General features: G+C 37.8%; 1 protein-coding gene across 3 annotated transcripts; it reads left to right on the forward strand.

The window, feature by feature from the left end:
* Positions 1-10,219: 10,219 nt before the first annotated feature.
* LOC105427909 (trypsin) lies at positions 10,220-12,637 on the forward strand. 3 transcript variants are annotated; one of them, XM_011639901.3, is made up of 7 exons: positions 10,220-10,337; positions 10,837-10,946; positions 11,029-11,123; positions 11,475-11,634; positions 11,726-11,836; positions 11,908-12,057; positions 12,165-12,637. In XM_011639901.3, the coding sequence occupies exons 1-7, from the start codon at positions 10,283-10,285 to the stop codon at positions 12,432-12,434; spliced, it is 951 nt and encodes a 316-aa protein (XP_011638203.2). In that variant the 5' UTR covers positions 10,220-10,282; the 3' UTR covers positions 12,435-12,637. The 3 variants fall into 3 exon arrangements, with proteins under 3 accessions (XP_011638203.2, XP_011638204.2, XP_088938647.1); XM_011639902.2 differs by having other exon boundaries at positions 10,241-10,337; positions 10,875-10,946; XM_089082521.1 differs by lacking the exon at positions 10,837-10,946 and having other exon boundaries at positions 10,270-10,337.
* The last annotated feature ends 9,479 nt before the right edge of the window (positions 12,638-22,116 follow it).

Below are 22,116 nucleotides of genomic sequence, written 5' to 3' on the forward strand. Positions count from 1 at the left end.
GCAGTATCGCTATATCCTGGAGTACCTATTCCCTGGAGTATCTCGCATAAAGGAGACTGCGTCTGAATGAGTATTTGCGCGAGTCTGGTATATGTCTCCGAAATGAGAAGAAGCTTATATGTGATCGTACATTTTCACATATACATACTCTCGCTAGTTTTTGTCTTTTCGCTTTTCTAAAAAAAATATCTTGCCTCTGCAACCAATTTTGCAATAAATTTCTAAAGTGCATGATATATTTACAAGAGTTACAAAAAGTAATTAAATTATAAATCAAATTTTATTTATCTAAATTAATAATTTTTTAATGTTAATATATTGTTGCTAAACACATTTTTCATATAATGGTAATTTTTTTTTAATTATTTTTTTCTTGAAATATTTATATCTTGGGGTATCATTGAGTTTTTTAAATGTAAATGTTACAAAAACGAGTTTTATTTAAATGACAATGTCGAAAGGTAACATAACGTATTTCTGATTTTCACTCATCGATGCGCGACAATTTTACGTACATTTTGCACGTTTATTTCGCGCCGTTAGTTTCATACGTCAATGCATCGCGAATTTGAGAATTGACAGCTACTGGGAGATATATATTCGGAAATATGCGCGTACGCGTCCTTCATCCTATGCGACACTGATGAATTATCTACAATAACACGCTAGACGTCTACAGACAAGGGGTAGGTTTTTCCGTGACGGCGTAAAAGAAAGTTGGGAAACGTCGAAGGGAAGACAAGTGGCGTTTCCGTCGCGCGACAGAGCAGAGCCGTTCGACCGAACGTAAAAACATGAGGAACAATGCCGCTTATGTTTCGAGGAGATTAAAACATCGAATAAGAGGGAATTGAAGTCCGTGTAGAGGAACCATTATCCGTCTGCCAGCTATAAAAAAGTAGATAAGCATTATCTCCCAACGGAAGAAAAGCATTTGCATTACTAATATCGATTTAACATAGGGAAAATTTTGTTCGTTGAATAAGGATATTATTAATTATACAACGCGATGGAATTGATAATTGTATTAAAATTGCATATTTAACGATAAGTGTCTATTTAACAAAAAAATATAAATTTTAAATACAGTTTGATGTTGCATTGTTTTATTTTTTTCTCATATTATTATTCCTATAACGATACACATAAAAATAATAGTATCAGTTAACAATTGTAATATATTGTAGTTATAGACTTTAATTCATCCCTAAGGAAATACAATTGTTGGCGCCTGCTATTATTGATATTGCGATCGTGATATTTCCATCTTAGACACGCATCATCAAGAAGATTGCCTGCGCACGCACCCACGTTGAACATTACTTTGATCAACAAAGAAAAAAAGATTGCCATATGGACACTTACGATCGCGAGGCACGTCATGCATCTCGTGGATTCTGTTGTAAAAACAGCGGCATTCGGATGAGTCGCTATTCTCCTCTCGCGGAAAAATATTTATAAAAATCGTCGTGACCAATCGCCGTGCACAATCCCTTATGGACTCAAAACGAAAGTCATTTTGTTTAAAAAGATTGTGGGAGTAACATCGCGACGCAACCTTTACCTTGCAAATGTAAAAGATTACACCGTCCATTTCGCGTACAAGATCCTCTCTTAAGCATGCTTTCTTCAGAACGAATAATACCTCGGAATCTCAACTCTTCGGTTCGCAACGCTGACTTTGCATTCGAAGTTGCAAGAAGCGATGACGTAAGCGTTGCAAAATGGAAATCTTCGGATGAATTGCACGCTCCTCGGGCGACTTACGTAAAATCGAGAGACGCCGTGCCGAGCTGAACAACGGCTGTTCGCGGGAGCTGTGGCGAAAAGGTCTTGGTCGTCGTGGAAGGTGGTTGTTTTGTCTGTGGGTGGTTCGACCCGAGGCGTCTGGTTCTGGTCCTCACGAGATGATGGTGGCGGTGACGATGTCGGCGGTGGTCGAGGGGAGGAGGGCCGGTGAGGGGCATGAACATGCCTCGGCCGGGCAAGACCGGCCCGAAGACGAAGTCACCGACTAGGATCGAGGTCACGGCTGCACAGGCTCCCGGTTATGTAACACGAAGAGCACGACCATGGTTGCCATGGCTGCGGGCGAATGTGGCGATGCACGAGAACCGGCCATGGCGATGCTCGTGAACGCATCCGACCGCATCGCGTGTCTCGCTTTACCCAGCTGTAAGCGACGAGGAATATTTGGCTTACGTGAAAACGCTTACCGAAAACATTGACGCCTATATTTTGGACGGTACGCTGTACTTTTGTTAAACAATTATCGCGCGGTGTCTTTCGCTCCGACCGCGTGTTCCACCTTAAGCTCGTTAATGGGCGTTGCGTGCGATTTAGAAGTTACGTTGGATCCATATTTACTACTAACGAATCGCGAGATAATGCTGCCTTACGTTACTGAATATACTTGAGAAGGAGATTGCGATCTAGCAATGTGATGCATAAATACAACAGAACGGGCACGGGCTATTCCGTTGCGTTACGTCTGCTCGGAGAGAATAACCGTGATTTTGAAGCTCTAAACTATTCGCGCAAACCTCCTCTGCCGGGATTTATTCCGTTTATTCTTAGAGATACGATAGAATACATGTATTACTAACCGTGTAATTAACGTGCGTAACGTGCGAAATTAAATATGCGATTTTAAGATACGCCCGCCGAAAGAAAAACGCAAATGCGAGAAATCCTGAGCATAAATATCGTGGATAATTTACTTGCGAAGGGGTTAAAGGTGCGACGTCGCAAGAAACGCATGCCATTAACGGGACGCGGACCAAACGTTTGCCTTGTGGCAAACCTTTCAAAGTCTATACGAAAGTATCCGGGAAACGTTCCTAACGACTACATTTTTATTCCTGCAAACCGTAAAATGATTACGTGATAGTAAGTAATATTCATACTTATTAATATCTTTACTATTAATGTACTATGCGGGAAGTTTTGTTTTACGCTACGGATTCTAGATTAACATGAAAATCAATTCTTATTAGATTAAGATGAAAGAACGTGAAAGCTGCGTTTAATGCTACGGCAAATAAAAATATTAGGGTATTACTGTAATAATTATAATTGCAATAATTATGTTACTCGAATTGCTTAATATCACGAAATATTCTCCGCGATACAACCCTTGTGTATTAGCCCTGTATCCTCTAATATCGTGGATAATATCGCGCTAAGACCTAGAGATGCTGCGTCTGGATGCTGCGTCAACGAGATCGCGCTCTCCCGCTATCCTGAAATTATACGTGCCGGCGGGGGTGCTTGAAGTAATGAGAATTCCACGATGGAGATATCTGAGATATTCTAATTGGAACGTTATCTTCGGCATCGTCAACGAGACAGCGTTTTTTTTTTTTCTTCTTTTTCCGACGATCGCCGATTCCGTTGTATATGTAAGCGTTATTTTCGCTTGTGAAGGACGATGATTCACGATGCGATATGCAGTTTGGCCGAACCGCGAGGCATCCATCTTTTCCATTAAGAGGAGGTTTGAGAAGAACGGGGGACGAAGCGAGGGAATCGTCGTGAAGAAGTGCTGATCGTTAATGGCGCCGACAACGACGGCTTGACATAATTTCCTTCGAGGCGACGTGCGTGGGCCACTTGGAAAGGCGCGCAACCCAATTTCGGCCTCCGAAAAGAAAAAAAAAGAAAAGAAAAAAAATCCACTCCGAGCCGCCACCGGCTCAAGTAGACGTCACTCGCACTCGCGCCAGCCGAGAAAAGCTTCGAGGAGGCATTCGAGAACGTCGAGATGGCAACGAAAGCGCGGCCGTCTCGCGCGCAGATGGAAATGGCAAATCGTATAAAAAATTCACTACTCCCGGCTGAGGGTTAAGGTCGAATGAGACGCGCGAATATTGTACAAGAGAGTTAGCTTCAGAGTAAGGCGCCATTGGAGCCGACGTTTCTTATTCGTGCCGCGTATTCGTTTCAGTTTGCGTAGCCAGCGATATATTTATTACGCATGAATTTAAAAGGGGCTGCTAGAAAGCGAGTAATATCAATGATCTACGTGAAATATGCGATGTAAAAATTTGGCAAAGTTTTTGTGATTATAACAAAACTTGTCATTTTGATTGCTTTTGTTTGACACTGTCGCTATCAGAGAATTTTGAAAAAAAATTTAGTTTTTTCCTTCTTATTTATTATATTTTTTTATTTTTACTATTCATTGACTATTAATTTAATTAATAGAATAATCTCTGCTTTTTTGTAAACAAATATTCCTAACTCCTTTTGGATGACTTTCTAATAAATTTTACAAAAGTTAGGATAAAAGAAAAATAATTTTATTAATTGAATGTTACCGAAAGATCGCCTTGAAGATTCTCTGGAAATTACCTGTCTAAAAAGTATGAAAAAAATTTATTGCAGATATCGAAGAATATCATAAAGATGTGAATACCACGAAGTTTTGAGAATCGCTTTTAAGCGGCATTCAAGGGTTAATACGGCAATTTCATAAAAAAAATACGATCAGTTTACTTCGTGACCGGAACATCTTGTCGCTTTCAGATCCCGTGAACTTGATCTGATACCGAGGATTACTTCTTCAAAGAAGTAACCACGGATAAGTAAGTAGTACGGATGCGTAATGATGCGCTTGATTTAACCTCGACCCTCTTTAAATGCCACTTAAATTATCGTGCGCGGCGTCGTCGTTCGAGAATCTCTATTAATGCGTCGTCCCGCGCCTCTCCTTGCCGTTTTCACAGACCATTGCGGATGAAGTGCACACGGCGCATTTGAGACACGCCGCGTAGTCTGGTATTTCAGTGCCAGGCTATGTAATTTTCCGAGTATAGAACGCGTGGTGCGATCCGCGTTCGCGTGAAATTGGAAAAGGGTTTCGTCCCGCCGGAATCTCTCCATTTGGCGAAGCGTAGCAACGACTAGACGACTCGATAGACTCGGGACCCTCCGGGTAGACCTTGAACGGGTAGCCCTTTAACTGGCTGCATTGCAGTCAAGGTTACCGTCCTCCATCTTTCCGTGACGTGAAACGGTGCCTGCCGAAGGGAGCGGTTGAATAGCAACGCGGATTCGCTGCTTTGTCAAACTCGCTTTCGCCTGGCGGCGAAGAAGTGCATTCCGGTGTACCGCGCGTGTATGTATTCTTTCTCTAATTCTTTTTTGCAATCTAAAATACCAAGCGACAATTGATAGATGATCGTAACACGATGCATGCATATAAAATTATATATGCAGCTTGATCATTTGTTTGGAGTAACATTATAAGACACAAAAGTCGACGAGATCTTGATGATTTCGACGAAACAGAGTTTTATCAATTGCGCGTTAGCATGACCGGTCAAACCGGTACGCGATTATCGCACAGTTTATTATAAGAATACGGTGGGCGTTAACGATAAATTCGCATATTTAGCGATAAATCATCGCTATGTCAGAATCGTAACAAGCGACCCGATAAATTAGTAACGAGTGCGGTCGGCAAATGAGAATCGATGACTGCGGCGAATTTTTGTTGAGGCGGAGAAGACGACTATGCAAAATTGTGCGCTTTCCGTGACTAAATAATAGTTGAGGAATACAATACCTGCCAACTCCGCTCGCAAGATCGTGACCATCAGCCGCAGGTAGCATTCCTTATCATTACATCTCATAAACATTATCCACGGTTCCATCGAGAATGATTCCGCGACGCGGCTGAGAGAAGTGAAGAAGAGGTGGCACGTCCCGACCCAGAAGGAAAGCCACCTGAAGAGGAGAAGAGAGAAGAGAGGAAGACTGAGAGAGAGAGAGAGAGAGAGAGAGAGAGAGAGAGAGAGAGAGAGAGAGAGAGAGAGAGAGAGAGAGAGAGAGAGAGAGAGAGAGAGAGAGAGAGAGACTACTAGGCGATGGAGGAAGTGACAGGCAGCGGGCGATCGAAGGAGAAGAGAAAGATAGAGAGAGAAAGACTGAGACGGGAGAGACTGAGAGAGAAGAAAGAGGGGACGAAAGTCGTTTCAGAAAGTATCATGAAAGATCAAAATAGGGATTTTAAATCTCGCTTGAATATCATCTCATTGATTCGCCTCGATATTCCAGACTATATTCCAGTTTATATTCAATAATTATAGCTGCAACCTTAAACTACGATTGTGCTATCAGAAATAAGACGTTATTACGACATTATTTTACATGGATAAATGATATGCAATAACGGAATATCTGAGGAAACTAAATATTCCACTTTATCACTTTTCATCTTTATCGTATGCTCGATTCGTATAAAAAGTTCTAATTACTTGATTTGAATTCAAGCTGCTTATCTAATTTTCCGGTTTGCTGAATCATATATTTCTTGCGAGGCATACAATACACGGTGAAAATACACGCCGTGTAACACTGGAGAAACGCGTTTCGCAATAATTTCGCATAGAGATTCGATGCCCAAAATGCGTCCGTCGGGATGCTACCCGCGATTTATTTACTAACGCTTCCCATGCGTTACTAATTAGATGATTGCGATAAAATATCGATACATCAAAAGCATACCTGCTGCGCATGCGGAATATCACAGATATCCGCGTACCCCCTTTTCATCCGAGATGTTATCTGCGCGCGCGGGGATTTCGTATTATTGCCGCATTGTTGCTCCGCGATAGCCACCACATTGAGCCAGCTCGCTTGCGGATAAATCTGATTTGCCGCTTCGTGACATTTCTACCTACGCATCGTGGCAAGCCCGTAGGTTTGCGGGACGAAAAGGACGGGCTCGTCGTTCGCGCAAAAAGCTACCTGGGAAAGGACTAAATTACGAGCATGTCGGCCGTTGTTAGCTCGCTGGCCAGCAGGCCACCCCCCCCCCCCCCCCGAGCCGATATTAAACCGAGCGGTGTACATCCGGATGCGTGTGTACTCTCACGATCGTGTGGCGCTTCTGAGTGGACCGATCGAACGGTGATTCTGCGGTAGACAACGCCCGAGGCTTCTCGACGGGCCCGTTGGACGTTGGACACGCGGAGATTGTACATAGGGGTTGCGTGTACGCGGAGGGGTTGGCTTAACATGGAGGATGGGTAATGGCGACTCCTATCAGCCCTATACATTCTGTCCCGCTTGCCAGCCCTCTCTCGGCGATGACTCTCTGTCCCACTTTCTTCTACCGCCTCCCCGTTGTCGTATCGTTGAATTTGAATTTCTCATTATCCTCGGGAAACGTCTCGTCATTCACAGTTAGAACGTCATGAACATAACAAGATATATATTCTTTACTTTCGCTGCATCTTTATCGGGATAATGTAATATTTAAAGTTCTTCTGTCGTGATTTCAAATGGGATTATTTAAATTTATCGCGTGATATATATTTGTGGCTGAGAAAGACGTAAATACTTCATTATTAAATATAAATACACAAATTTTACAGGATGAGGAGAATTCATGCTCAGAGCCAAGTGATAAAAATACGTGTATATAAAATTGTTCAAATATTAAAAATGCTCGGATAATTTTTTTCTATTTATGTTAAATATATTATATATTGAAATTCAGATATTTAAATATAAAACTAGTATTAGAAAAAGATAATAATTTAGAGGCACAGAAAAAGAGAACGCGTTAAATGCGTTAAATAAAAAAATTTAGGTATACAATAGTATTAAATGTGGAAATGCAATCGCACATTTAACGATAAAAAAAAATGATATATCTCTCGATGGAACATAACAGATTAATTCAATTTAATATGCTATTCTTTCTTCTTTCCCTATTCTGATATGTTATTTATGAATTCTTCCTGCATCTTCAATAATTTTTCTTTACGTTTATTCCGTCTTTTGAATAAATATCTTTCTTTTCTTCTCTATATCTGTCGTTTCTTATCTCTCTTTTCGTTGTCGATGGCAGCCGATCTCCCGCTTACATGACATGAAGGGGAAGATGAAGGAAGGAACAACGATATCCCGGTAATTTACGTCGATAGTGGCTGAACTGAACGGCTACCAACCACTTTGCATATTGGATACTCGCACGACTCGCAGTTTAGCGCCATCTTCAACGAATATCCTGCAGCCGGCCGCTGCAGTTGGCCGCCGGAAATAGCCTCCGTTCCAGAATTTCATTATCCCCGGGTTCGCTCTTGTCGTTGATGCCTGATATCTCGGTTCGGCATCGATGTGGGATTTAAAATTTCTGTCAATTCCAGAACATTTCTATCTATCCTACTTGGTAATTTCATCGACTTCCGAAAGAATTGTCCCCAAACTTCTACTCCTAGATTGCTAACTCTTTATGCATAAGTAATGTCAATTCTTATGTATAAATTGAGCACTTTCATAGCGCATGCGTCGTGAGAGTGACACGTACGCATACATCAGTAATTGGCGATTTCGACAGGTTAATCTAATTTAAAAGCATGATAGACGAAAAGTTTACATATTTTGAATACATACTTTAATAAATTATTTTGATCATTTGTGATTTTTTATACATATATTTGTAACTTATATTTGTATATATTAAATTTTAAAAACTGTTAAATGTTATAAAAGATTATTTTCTTAAAATTAATATTGTTTTGATCAGTTTTTGAAGTTTCTTCTGTATTGATTTTAAAATTTCTTGTAAATAAAATTTTGCATAAGAAATATAGTCGTATTTTAATATATTTAGAAAATACTGTTATTATTAGTTAAATTTCATGAAGCATTTCAAGTATGTTAACATCTTTAGGCTTTAACTTTTTTATTTTTGATGAATTATAAAAATAATTTACTTTAAAATGTTATTTGCAAATTTTATTAGATGCTGTTGCTATCCAATCTTTTTTGTTCACAACTTTTACCCACTGTGTACAAAGCATATGTTCATTTAATCTGAAAAAAATATTTTTTAGTTTAAATTAAGTTTACTAGTTTAATAATTTTAATATAATCTTTATTTCTTTAAAATAAATAATATTCATACTTAAAAAAATTGAGCTTGTCCCTACTTTTTGTATTATGACAAGTTGAAAAGGCACACTTAACCAGCATTATAATTATAAATAATTTTGAAATTATAAAATGAATAGAATTATAAAATGAAATAATGGGAATGCAAACAAAAACCTATAATAGCAAAATAATAAATCAGAATAAATAACCAATCAAAATGTAAAGTTAATTAAAATTATTAAAAAAGAACAGAATTAAAAAAAATAAAAAACTAAACAAAATCATTTATTATAGCTACTTTGGATTTAATTCACAATTTTAACAGTTTTTATTACAAAGAAATATTTTGTCACTTAGTTTTTATTATTAAATATAAGTAATAATTCTAGAAAAAATCGAATAAGATCAGATCTTTTACTTATAAATAATTGCTATAACATTTCATTATCTAATATTCCATTAATATTAATATTAAATTTTAAAATTTTTATCCTTTTCTTAACTGTTTTATAATTCTTTATGAATTCTGCATTGCACAAATGTTGAAAAGGTTATATTTATATTACTTTTGTCGCACATGCGCATACATCATGTGCATACATTCTCTTTCATTCTAGACTCACGATATATAAACTTATATGTAAAGAGTTAGCAGTCTAGGAGTGTAGGAGTTTGTGGAATTGTCACGCTTCACTCTCTGATCCCTCGACGTCGCAATATCGTTTAAAACCGTTATCGGTGATGTCGCAATTTTGCATATATATATAGCACACAATTTTCTATCAGTCGATGTTATCGCTGCTCATATAATTTTTTGTAATTTAATACATCGTAGTTATAAGCATACTATTTCGATGGAAAAAGAATATTGGTGAACAAATCATCACAATTATCAGGATAAAGAAAAATCCTGTTTTTTGTAAAGTGTATCAAAAATAAAAGTAGTAAAAAATAGTAAAGTAGAAAAAAGTTAGTAATTAGAAAAAAGATTTAAATTGCAATAATAGTGAAATTTCCATAAGAATATTGATAAACAAATCACTCGAATTATCAGGAAAAAGAAAAATCCCGACAATAGAAATTTTTTTGTAAAGTATATCAGAAGGGTTGTCTACTGGAAGTAATGTTGTAAAAAAAATAGTAAAGTAATTAGAAAAGGGATTTGAATTGAGATAATAATGGAATTTCCATGAGCGTGTAAAAATATACCATTAATTGACGTCATATGGAATCCAATCTCAATTAACGCGAGATAGTAACCGATAACCGATAACGGATAAAGCCACGATAAAGGCTTTACCTGACCATGCTCCGATAACAAATTTTTTTTATATGCCATGACTGCTAGCGGGCAGTCGCTCTTTGGCAGCGGCGAAGTGAATCGTGAAGAACAATGCGGGCTACGTCACTCCTGTTGATGCTTCTGGTAATTCCATATTTTGCTTATGGTAAGTATAGAATGAAAAGAAATTACATACATCTCGATTTCGAAACCAACTTTGTGAAGTGTAAAAAAGATGCAATGTACGTTCGCGCGCGTTTCTGCTTATTCTTGTTTGTTTCTGAAATTGGAAAGATTCAGGCGTGGGCAGCAAACAATTTTGCACGGTACATTAGTATGCATTATTGTATTAAAATACGCACATCGTGAGTGCTCGCAATGAGAGCGAGGTTGAGAGCATTAATTACGCTCGGATAAAATTGCAACGGTTAATTAATTTTTCATTAAACTCACCGATAATTATCGCGCGGTTTGTGTACGTTCTGGAAAATAGGTTTTGCGCTTGTAACGAATAACGCGAAAACTTAATTCATACGTTATAATTATACAGAGTTATAGTAAATTTTGCCCTTCTTTAATAAAGCCCTTTTTATTTTGCATTTATCGGAATTTTCTTTTACAACAATGTACACTAATAATCATAACAATTATAATTCGTATATCAGGCTCGCCGTCTAATATTTTTGTTACTTATGGCGTGGAGCCGTCGACTTTTGGTTTAACTGGTCGCATAGTTAACGGAACAAAGGCTGCTTTGGGGCAATTCCCTCATCAGGTATTATTTTCGCAAAAATTTTTAATTTAATATAATGCAGTTTTTGATTAAAGAGAAACGCTATTTTTTTTTATTTATTTAGGTATCTTTGATGCGCAGCTGGACTAAACGACATTTTTGCGGAGGAAGTGTGATAAGCTCGACCTTAGTTCTAACTGCTGGGCATTGCATGTTTCTGTAAGTCAAGGCAACTTCAAACTGATATCTTAATCTGATATCTACAATGAAGATTTTAAATGTGATTTTAAAACTATTGTTAGCTTTGTATTTATATGATAAACATGACAGTACATTATATGATAAACATTGACAGACACTTGTAACAAACACTTAACAATATTTCTATAATCTGAGATTTTAATCTACATTCAAAAATTTTTTCTTTATGAAATTTTTATCAACCGATTAATTAACTCGTACACATAGTGGATAAGAACTCCAAAAATTGAAGTCTATAATTAAATAAAATCAATTATTATTAAATTAAGGTAAGAAGCAAGTTAATTATATAGTTCTGGAATTATGTAGTTCTAGAAGCATGATCGAACCATGGACAATCCTCGTCGTTGGAGGAATTGTACATCTCTTCGACGAACGTTCGTCGCGGCAGGAAAGGGGTGTGGAGAAAATTCGACTTCATCCGAACTTTGATCTTGATAATTTGTACAATGATATTGCTGTTTTGAAAGTATGATTGTTCTACAAATTTACCGCATTTTCCTGTAATCTGTGTATATCCTGTAATCAGAATAAGCGTAATCCATGTTTGATTTTTGTAGCTGTCGGTACCATTTAATTTTATTCCGGAACTTCAAAGTGTACCCTTACCATTGGATGCACCTGTACCTCACACGATCTGCCAAGTTTCCGGATGGGGATACCCATCATCTGTGCGTAAATATCTTGATTAAAAAAAAAAATTGTTTCAATTTAAGATTAGAGCACGCTTATAATATTTTAGGATTTCCCGATAATATCTACTGATTTGATGTTTGTGGATTTGCCAGTACGAACAGTTGACGAATGTCGCAAATTACTCATAAACGTAACAGATTTACCAGCTGGAATGTTTTGCGCTGGTTACATTGAGGGTGGAAGGGATGCATGCCAAGTAATGTGTTTTTTTCGTATTTACCATATTTAGTCATCCATAATTAACGTGATTTCATCAATTGATAAATTGATGTTACAATTTTTTTAATATTCCTTAATCTGCAGGGTGACTCGGGTGGCCCAATGATCTGCAATGGAATATTGACAGGTATTGTGTCAGGCGGAGAAGGATGTGCTTTGCCACGTTTGCCAGGAGTTTACGCAGACGTTTTTTATTACTTGAATTGGATATTAAATGATGCAGATGTAATAGTGGTAATACATCGTAATAATTCTATAAATAATACTCGTCCAAATTACAGCACATCTAATATGCCGATGGTTATGCTTGTGATAATTTCTTCTCTCTTTTGTGCTGTAATTGATCACTTCTAAACCTTTAAAACTTCTTTTACTAAAACTCCTTTGTTGACAGAATATACGTATGATACGTATGTTTGATGACATTGTTAAAAAATGAATTTACGGGTAATGTGTAATAAAACCGCTATTTATGATTGTGCTTTAACCTCGCTCATACACGAATCAAATAACAAATAAAATACTTTGTAAATAAATAAAACTTATTGCGAAAATTATATTGCGAATAATTAATCTAATTTAAGTAAATTTAAACAATCATTATATATTACAATTCATTGTCATCACATTATATTTAAATTATGTGTTATTTTTAATTAATAATTTTTTATATAAGAGATTTATTACATTTGTTTACGTTTCAGAAATTTATAATTTTTTATTTTACAGCGTTAACATTTGACCTTAAAACTATTTTGAAATTAATTTATTTTATATTTTATTTTTTCACAACTGAAATAGTGTTATATTTGAAATATTTTGAAATTTCTGCAAAACGTGAAACACATAAATATTTTTTGTAATTGATTTCTCACTAAATTAATTAATTGTACAATTTATAAAATTATTGATATCTCTGCAATAAAATACGCAACAAAGATACGCATTAACCTTGTTCAATGTCCGTTGTGCGATCTTATCAGGAAAGATTAATTGTCTTACGTGAACGTTTCTTCTCTATAAATATACGTATTTAGGAAGTAAATCTTATCTCTCTATCTGAGATTACAAATATACGCATAAAATCATATACTTTATTATTACTTTATTATACATGTCTTTTTAATATCATTATTAATATCTAGCTATCAATATTTTTATTTTCGACACAATTAAATTTCTACAAATTATTTCATTTTGTTTTCTTAATTTATAAATTATTTACAATGCAATAAAGTAGTAAATATAAAGCTATTACTAATAATACAATTAATCACTTATCACTCTTCAAATAGCAAGTTTAATACTGGAATTTTCTCTGCAAAATTATATATTTTTAATAAATATATTATAAAATTTTATATTTTTTATAAATAAAATATACATGTATATATGTACAAGCTACAACTTTTTTCAATTTCAATTTAAAATATTTGTAACTTTCTCATTTTTCATAATATATAAACAATATAAGAAATGTTTATTTATTTCTCTTTTTTTCACGGAACATGTGTGTGTGTGTGTGTGTGTGTGTGTGTGTGTGTGTGTGTGTGTGTGTGTGTGTGTATATATATATATATATATATATATATATATATATGCATATTTTATTAGAGACATGAAAGGATTATTACAAGGAATGATTTTTCCTTGCCTTTTGCACAAAGACACACGAGAAAACGAAAAGAACTAGGAGAAAAAATAGTAAAAGACAGATGTGCGACATATTCACTTTGATCTCAAACGAAAAGTAGCACCGACAGTCGCGCAAAAAGCTCATATCCCACTTAATACAAGGCGGATACCTCGAGAAATGTATTAGCAGCTCACTATGTACCAAGATGGGGAAACATCCATGGTGTATTTGGCGAATCGTGCAACTCCTTTACCATATTTCTGCTGGCTTTGCTCCACCGGTATTAAATTCTAAGCGAATCCGGTATCTTCAAAGAAATGTGGAGATCCTCGGCGGCTCTTTTACATTGAATATAAATTTTGCATATTAATATTTGTTACATATGAAACGAGTCGCATGCGAATTATGGAAATTAAATTGCCCTTGTCTAGTTGAAATGTCGATGTAATTATTTAATAAAATTGAATGTTTTATTTTATAAGAAGAAAAAAAATGTGAGAATTAATCTTATTAAATTATTGTTCTTAAAATTTCTGAAAATCGCATTAAGAATAATTTATTTGCTGTAAATATTCCTGTCTGTTGAAAAGTTTCATACAAATTATATTTGAAACGGATAAAACATAAAATTGCGTAATAGCAATAATTAAATTCGATACTACTATTCTCTGATATTCTAAACTAAGGGTAAATAAAAATTAATTCAAGTTAAAATTGCATCTTGTACAATCACGGATGCATGTCATATACGAAATAATGCATTTTGTTATCCGATATGTTCTCATAGAATAAAATCTTGATTTATTTTAATCGGTGCACAATATTGACCGTGCTCTAGACTTCTTCCTGTCCGACTTCTTCCTGTTCGCTGTGACCGTAATCTTCTAAGGCAGGCTTCCGTTTCTGAAAGTTAATCCGCGCGGAAATCTGAGACGCGCTCTTCGTAGGGATTTCAAAGTCGCACGTTGATTCCCGATCAATGTTTACGAAGCGATCGATGGATGTACGGAGGAAAGGAGAAACGAGAAGAGAAAAGGAAAATATAAAATCAGAAGAGGAATATATGCCGCGAAAGTGAGGAATGACGAGAAATAACGAGGAGGAATAAAATCGCCGTGGGGGATAAAAACTGCCGCACGTTTCACCTGATAAACGTAACTTCTGATACGTACGTCCCTCCGTTCGACTTTTTTTTTTTTTTTTTTACTAAGGAGGACGTTTTTCATGGCCTCTCCAATGCCCCTGTGGCTTTCAGCTTCACGTTGCTCCCTTGACGCGAAGAGGGGAACGAATGTGTTTGCGCGTCGACGGGGTCCATTCGCGAGCTCTTTAATTCCGGGATCGAATAAGAATTCATTTAGAGGATATACAGGGCCCAAACTCGCTCTCCTGCACAGGGGAGGACTTTTGGGCTCTCCTGCTCTTTCTTCAGCTTCACCGTGGGGGGTTTTAAATAAATTAAAAGTTTGCATTTTCTTCAGGGTGGGTAACTTTACCGAGTGCCGAAACGCAACAGCGAGCTAAACTCGAAAGACGAGGCTTCCGACGATAAAGTTCCCCCCCTAATTACTCGTAGAATCGAAGATGATGGTGGGAGGGTAAATTTGGAAGACGGGGAATGTTGTGTGGATTATTCAGAGGACGATAATAGAGCAAGCCGAGAAAGTCAGTGGAGAAAGAAGCGCGCGCATTCGTTACTTCGACATCGAACTTCGCGCTTCGGAAACAAAGACGGAGGCGAAGGCGCGCGTTCTTCTGATGGAGGCGTTTATTAATGATACGTTCGACGTATCCGTGGGTATTCCGTGGGCGAATTTCATTATGCTAATTGCACATCCTCGCTTTATTCGGTCGCGCGTGGGCGACGTTTTTCGTTGAAAGTGCAACGGCAAAGTTTGTTCGTCGAGAAGAACGTGCTTCATGAAAGTGTCTTCCTCATGTAGAATCGATCTTTCGTAGAATCTCTATTCCGTCTTATTAGATGATTCATCGGGATTGGACTTGATTGGAACATATTGTTTGTTAGACCTTTTTAAGTGCGCCGTTATGTAAAGATATTCTCATTGATGTAATCAAAATGTTCCTCCGATGTTCCTCTTTTATATATAAACGTTAACTTTTAGATACAAACGTCCTGAATACAAATATATTAATCAGAGTCGTCAATTATTAGACAGACGATAGGGTGCGGAAGGGTCGCTTAGGTGATCAAGAATGATTTTACGACGCATTTAAAGTTGCGAGACGGCAGAAGGAGCGCCGACCTCGAGGAACGAATCTCGCTTAATGACTCCGTTACGCATTAATGGTCGCTTGAAAACTGCTTGAAGACACACGAGGAAGTCGTTTCCTGAGGATGTGACCGGAAATTTCAATATCTTCCACAGCGAAATAGGCGACGAATAAGCTTGCCTTTCGAGAAGTAGACACCGTCATGGTGCATTCCAATTTTTACAATTATCTTCGTGCGAGTTAAATTAATTTGGAATTTCAGTCACGACTGACAAATAAATTGTTAAATAATTTAATAATTGCTAACGACCATCATTATTACATTTACATACAGGACATAACAATTAATTTGATACATGGCGAAATAACACTTCTTGAATTAGAGTATTAATTATTAAATATCCCTCATCTTACGTTGAAGAGCAGGAAGACAAAAGAATAATGAGAGCGTTCAATATCGCGATTGCTACATTAATTAACGTCTAAAGCTTTCTCATTTGCAACCTGACTTTCACTTTTGGCGTGCCGTTCATTACTCAAATGAGATAAATCCTCGCTCGCAGCAACATCACGCCGCTGATGTCGGTAACGGTCAACTTTGCGAAGGAAGATGAAAGAAATGCATTTAAACGTGTGTCTGTCTCGTTCGCGGTAGCAGTTACTCGTATCTCCACATTCGCGGTAGATGCCGACATTGACCGACTAATTAATTAAATGTAAACGCGACGAATTGCGTTTTCTCTTTTACATCTCCGTCTCAGACGATTCCGTCCCTCTCTACGGTTTCCCTCTCTGGCTTTGCTCCGCTCCGTTTTACTCCGGTCTCCTTCCTTCTCTGTCATTCCCCGTGGTACGTTCTACGTTCAAGTCCGTTCAAGTTTCAGGAGCGAGCTTCGGAAATTCCCGTGCCGCTTATTTGCGTTTACCTAAGAGTCGCGTCTTCTTCGACGCGATGCAGACGGCTAATTGGCTGCCTTTCTACGTTAAACGCGTGGTAACCGTTCCGTCAACCTCGCAAACAAACGACATCATCTGCAACTCGCTCCAATTAACAGACTCTCGCGATCTTTGCTTTCGGTTTGCATTAAAAATTAACGTCAACATCATCAACGAAGGTATATATAAATGTTTTATAAATTATAAAACATATATATATATATAGCAATTCCGTTCACATAAACAGTTAAATTAATTTGAATTAGGCGATCTATTTTATTGACATTGAGAGCGATTTTATCTTTTCTTTAAAATATATATAGTACGTAGAGACTTCATTTTAATACACATGCAGATTCATGTTTCTAATTAATTAAATACACATTTCACTCCTGGAAAGCGCCCGGCGTCACCGAATCGGACGCAATTTCACGGAAGACTCGGCGTTCGGTCGTCACGACGAGTTCTCCCGGTTTCTCCCGGCACGGAAGAATAATGAAACGCCAACATTTCGAGTGCCGGACGGTAATCCGCGTTTTAATAAAGGGATTATACGATCGTCCCGTTCCCGCGAGAACGGATTGCACGGGCCGCACTGTCGTCCAAAGTAGCGCGCGATATCCCGGCGCGGTTTAATAGTTTCCGCCGCGAGAAGTTCCTCGGACTTTACCGTTAATTTCTTGGCGGCGTTTATTGCGGAAGTTAATGCCCCTTACGAAATTCCGTATTACCGTATCGCGGGATATAAGCCGCTCGTTTTCTCCTCTCGCCGCTCCGTTATCTTCTTCTGCCGCCGCCGCTGCCGAAACGGCGATCGTACGACGGGGGAGTCATTAAGAACTTTCCCGCTCGGTGCTGCGGTTGAAACTATGGAAAATAAATGAGATCGAGCTATCATTATTTTCTCGCCAATGTTTCTCGCTTTGCGCGGGATCTGACAACAGCGGAGAAATGCGGAGGACAGGATAAGGCCGTAAGGCAAAACGATTTTGTCGCGCTGCTTTCCGCTTGATTGCGACGCCGCGCGACAAATATACCGCGGCGATGACAAAACTGCTCGGCGCAGATACTCTGGACAAATTAAAATTACCGTTTCCTATTGCACAGTTAGATACAATATTTTTACATCGTGGACTGATGGACGTCGTTTGTACATCTCACGGATTTTCTCTGGAATATAAATAAACGCAGTTAAAATCGTGACGGTACTTTGAATATTTATGAAGGAAGTTCGCTTCGATTATTCTCGAGTCACTTTGAGCGATCTGTTCATTATCCGTTGCGGCTGAAATTACACGCCTGAAGTGTGCGTGTTTTCTTCCACGGTGCACGTTACATTAGACAGATCGAACTCTGCGCCCGTAAGGGGTACGGTTTCTTCAGAAAATTAGGTTGCGCGATCCTCTCGATATTTTGCACGAAATCAACGACAACAGGTTTCGCAGCTTGCCTCTATCGCAACTTGGGTTTCCCATCTTTCATGCCTCGTCTCATTCTCCACTCCGACCGTCCCGTTCTTTACCTTCAGCGAACGTCGGGATGCAATTACTTAACGCAGCGAGCGCGCCGCCCTTTCCTCGCCGATGAAAAATACGCGCGCGCCGGCGGTTGCGCCGCTTAAATCTTTGCCATTTGTCAGCTTGCCCTTGGCTACTGGACGTGCCATTCCCGCCTCTCTGCATCTCCGAAAACAGAAACGGAGATCAACGGCCACCGGGGGGTTCCTTCGTATTTGAACTTTCACGAAACAACGCGAAACAACAAGAGAAAATGTCGCATTGATTTCCTCTTCCTTTGTCCTCCAAATATTGGTAGCGATAAGATATTTTTCCTCGATGAAATAGATATTGTTTTAGTATGACATTTGGGCTCGTCTTTTTATTGTCTCTTTATCTCTTGTTTTTATTGTTTACTCTCACATTGTGCCGATGTGCTCTTGAAAACGAAATAGTAGAAATCGTAACGTGAGAACTCGTGAGTTTGTTATTCTTGAGGAATCCGTATGGCGATCTCCTAGTTCTTCCGTGCCGAGAATAAGAAGCAGAAACTTTCGGCAACGTGATTTTACCGTGGGATGGATGATCTTCTTCTCGGCTCGCGTACAGCGATAAACGAGCTAGGAGGGACAGGCACCCTTGCCCTTTAGGCTTGTCAGACACGTAAAAGAAAGTGTTCACAAATCTGCATTTTGTCACGATCGTGGGGTCATGCGCCAAGAAGGGCAGACTTCCTTTCTCATTGATCTGTGACAACTCTCTCTCTCTCTCTCTCTCAATGAAGGGGAAGAGCAAATTGGGTTATCTGGGGCAAGATGTCATCAAACTGAAAAACCTTTCCACAAAAAGCTTCGTCAAAAGATTTCTGCACATTCATTACTGTGCATATAACAATTATCTGAGTTAAAGTGTATCGTTATATTCAAAATATTTTCGGATATTCCTGTGACAGGTTTATCAAATTTATTTCAAAAAATTATCACAAATTCTGTATATCATGCAACAAAAATGTACATCTCTCTCTTTCTCTCTCTCTCTTTCATTTTTCCTTGCTATAATATATTAGAATTTAGAGATGTGTGAATTATTCGAATGCGAATCGAACTTGTATGATTCGAATCCGAATTATTCGAAAATTTCGAATCCAAGAAGTTTAAATATGAATTATATATATTAATCAATATTATTTTTGTTACACAGAAACCTCTTTCTTTATTATCTATATGTTAAAACTCAAAAACTTTAACAATAATCGTTAATTAAAAATTATGTTTCAACGATTTGATTCGATAATTGGATAAAATTTTGTTAATTCAATTCAATTTGGATACGAATAAAGAAATAAATTACGATTATTTGATTCAACTCGAAATTAAAAATTCAAAGTAAAAAAATCTTGATTCGCACATCTCTATTTCAAAGAATTTCAATCAAATTTTCCAGAGGATAGTTTTGAATATTGTTTCGCCAGAGTATATATTACCTGTGAAGTCGAGCGAGTGCAGAAGGAAGACTGCTATTTTTTCGAACTTTGTTACATCACATGGACGTGGCTAGCGTAAGGAACGTGCATGGAACGGGCGTGGATATATAACGTTTCCTATCGGTGGTGCACGAAACGATCGTTATGCCCGTGCTGGCGCCGGTACGTCTCACGAATGTCGTGACAGCATTTTCGATTCTTGCCCGTTTCTACCCGTACCCGTTCATCGTGCCCATATTTCTCCTTCTCGGACACTTTTTCGCGCGACCATTCGCTCCGCGCAATACCGAGACTGTGTGTATCCCAAAAATCCGCAAAATAACATCGAGAGTTACGTGCCCTCGCTCATTTTAATACTTCCCGTAATACATAATATTTACGCGACGTCGATTCCCTCGCTGGCAAACTGAACGATATTTTCTCGCGACGGATAAAACGGAAAGCAATTATTTCGTTGTGATATAATATTTTATCGTAATGAATGAAACCCGAAACGCAATTGTTTATTCTTTACTTGTTGGCTAAATGAACTTAAAAGTGTTTACGCTTAATTTTAAATCTCTTACATTATTTTGCTACATATGTTACATGTTTTAATTTTGCTATGTGTTTTAACAAATTTTATTAATTTTTGAGTAGTTGGAAAAATGTTTGCGGCACTACATTATTTTCGTCTCGATGAGGACGCGTAATTTTAGTTCGAACAATGAAAGCTTTTTAATATTTCAAGTTTTTGCATGAAAAATATATAAAGCACGCAGTCAATATCGCAAGCGCGTCGATATCGGAATAATGTTAGCGAGAATGAAATATTCAGCGAAAACAGATTACCGTTCAAACAGGAAAATGCAACGGGCTTTACAGTCTCGCGCCACTAACATGATCATGAAATTCAATTATCCGCAATTGGCGCCATCACGGGTCATCGAGCATGACAATTACTGCCGCGGTTGAACCTTTAAATTTTCAGCTTTTAGGATACCAAAAAATATTTGTGATACGCGCTCAACAATTGAAAATACGCGCGAAAATAAATATGGGATTTGAAACAAATTTACTGTACTCTCGGAATACAATATTTACGTGAACCTTTCATCTTTTCCCGCCTACCTGTAACTACGAGCGACGTTATTATGACCACTTTTAATGCCGTTCGATTTCAAATCCCTTGTCCATTTTTAAAATATACGTATATATATATATACATCAAATCACTTTTTTTACTATAAAAAAAGAGCTACTATATTAAAACTACTATATTTATATGTTCCTAAAAATATCAAATATGAAATTATTCTTGATGAAAACATGAAGAAATATTTTTGAAGCGCGCAAACTTTATACAAAATTTTTTATACTACTACTATATAACAACATACAAGATGTTCCTCTTTGCTCGAGGATAATGCTACGATTAAATCTGAAGAAAATTGCGAGCGAGTCATTATCCAAGTGTCGAACAGGCTGCTTGAACATCACCGAGTTACGGGACAGAAGCTCATCGTTGCGGAATCGCGCGCGCCGTATTGCACGCCCCACGCTCATTTTCCTTCGGTCGTGTACCTAACGGGAGCTCTTAAGCCGTTCATATTTCTCTTTAACGTCCGCGACATAAAGCTCGGGTAACGAGGAAATTTCGACGAGAGAACGGCGCGCGCCGCCCCGTGGCTGTTCAAGGTGCAGTAACGAGAAGCGGTTAAAAATACGATTCTTTGTCCGCGAGCCGCGGGAAAAGAGCGCGTGCGCTTTTAGCCGGGATGCTGGGAAGTAAATAAAAGAGGTCACGGGGAGAATTTCGTGTCCATTCCAAAATTGGAACTGGGGGAGAGTCCCTTGTCATGTTTCCTGAGGCGCTCAGTGGGACGAGACTTGTCGCTCTTGAAATGCGTCTGGTGGAACGAAATTTGACAGGTTACGTTCAAAGCAGCATTTATTATAAAAAAAAAAAAAAAAAAAAAATCAACCACGAGAATCAACCCATCGATTATAATAGCTTTACAAAAATAAAAAAATACTTTATACATAAAGTTGTAGAAAATCTCGCAGAAAACATTACAAGTGACTACGAAAAAAATCAGTTTGCTTTGCAAATTATATTACATTAACCGATTTTAAATGTTGAATCGTCAATAAAAATTAATCTTGATTGGTCCATCAATGTTTACATTAACGAAACATAATTAACGGACAACGATGGCAATTTCATGATTTTCCGTCGTTATGCCGACAGTGATATTGACGAAGTTTGCACCC

The sequence above is a fragment of the Pogonomyrmex barbatus genome, unplaced genomic scaffold (assembly GCF_055798465.1).
Source record: "Pogonomyrmex barbatus isolate J1 unplaced genomic scaffold, ASM5579846v1 scaffold6, whole genome shotgun sequence".
Classification (NCBI taxonomy): Eukaryota; Metazoa; Arthropoda; class Insecta; order Hymenoptera; family Formicidae; genus Pogonomyrmex; species Pogonomyrmex barbatus.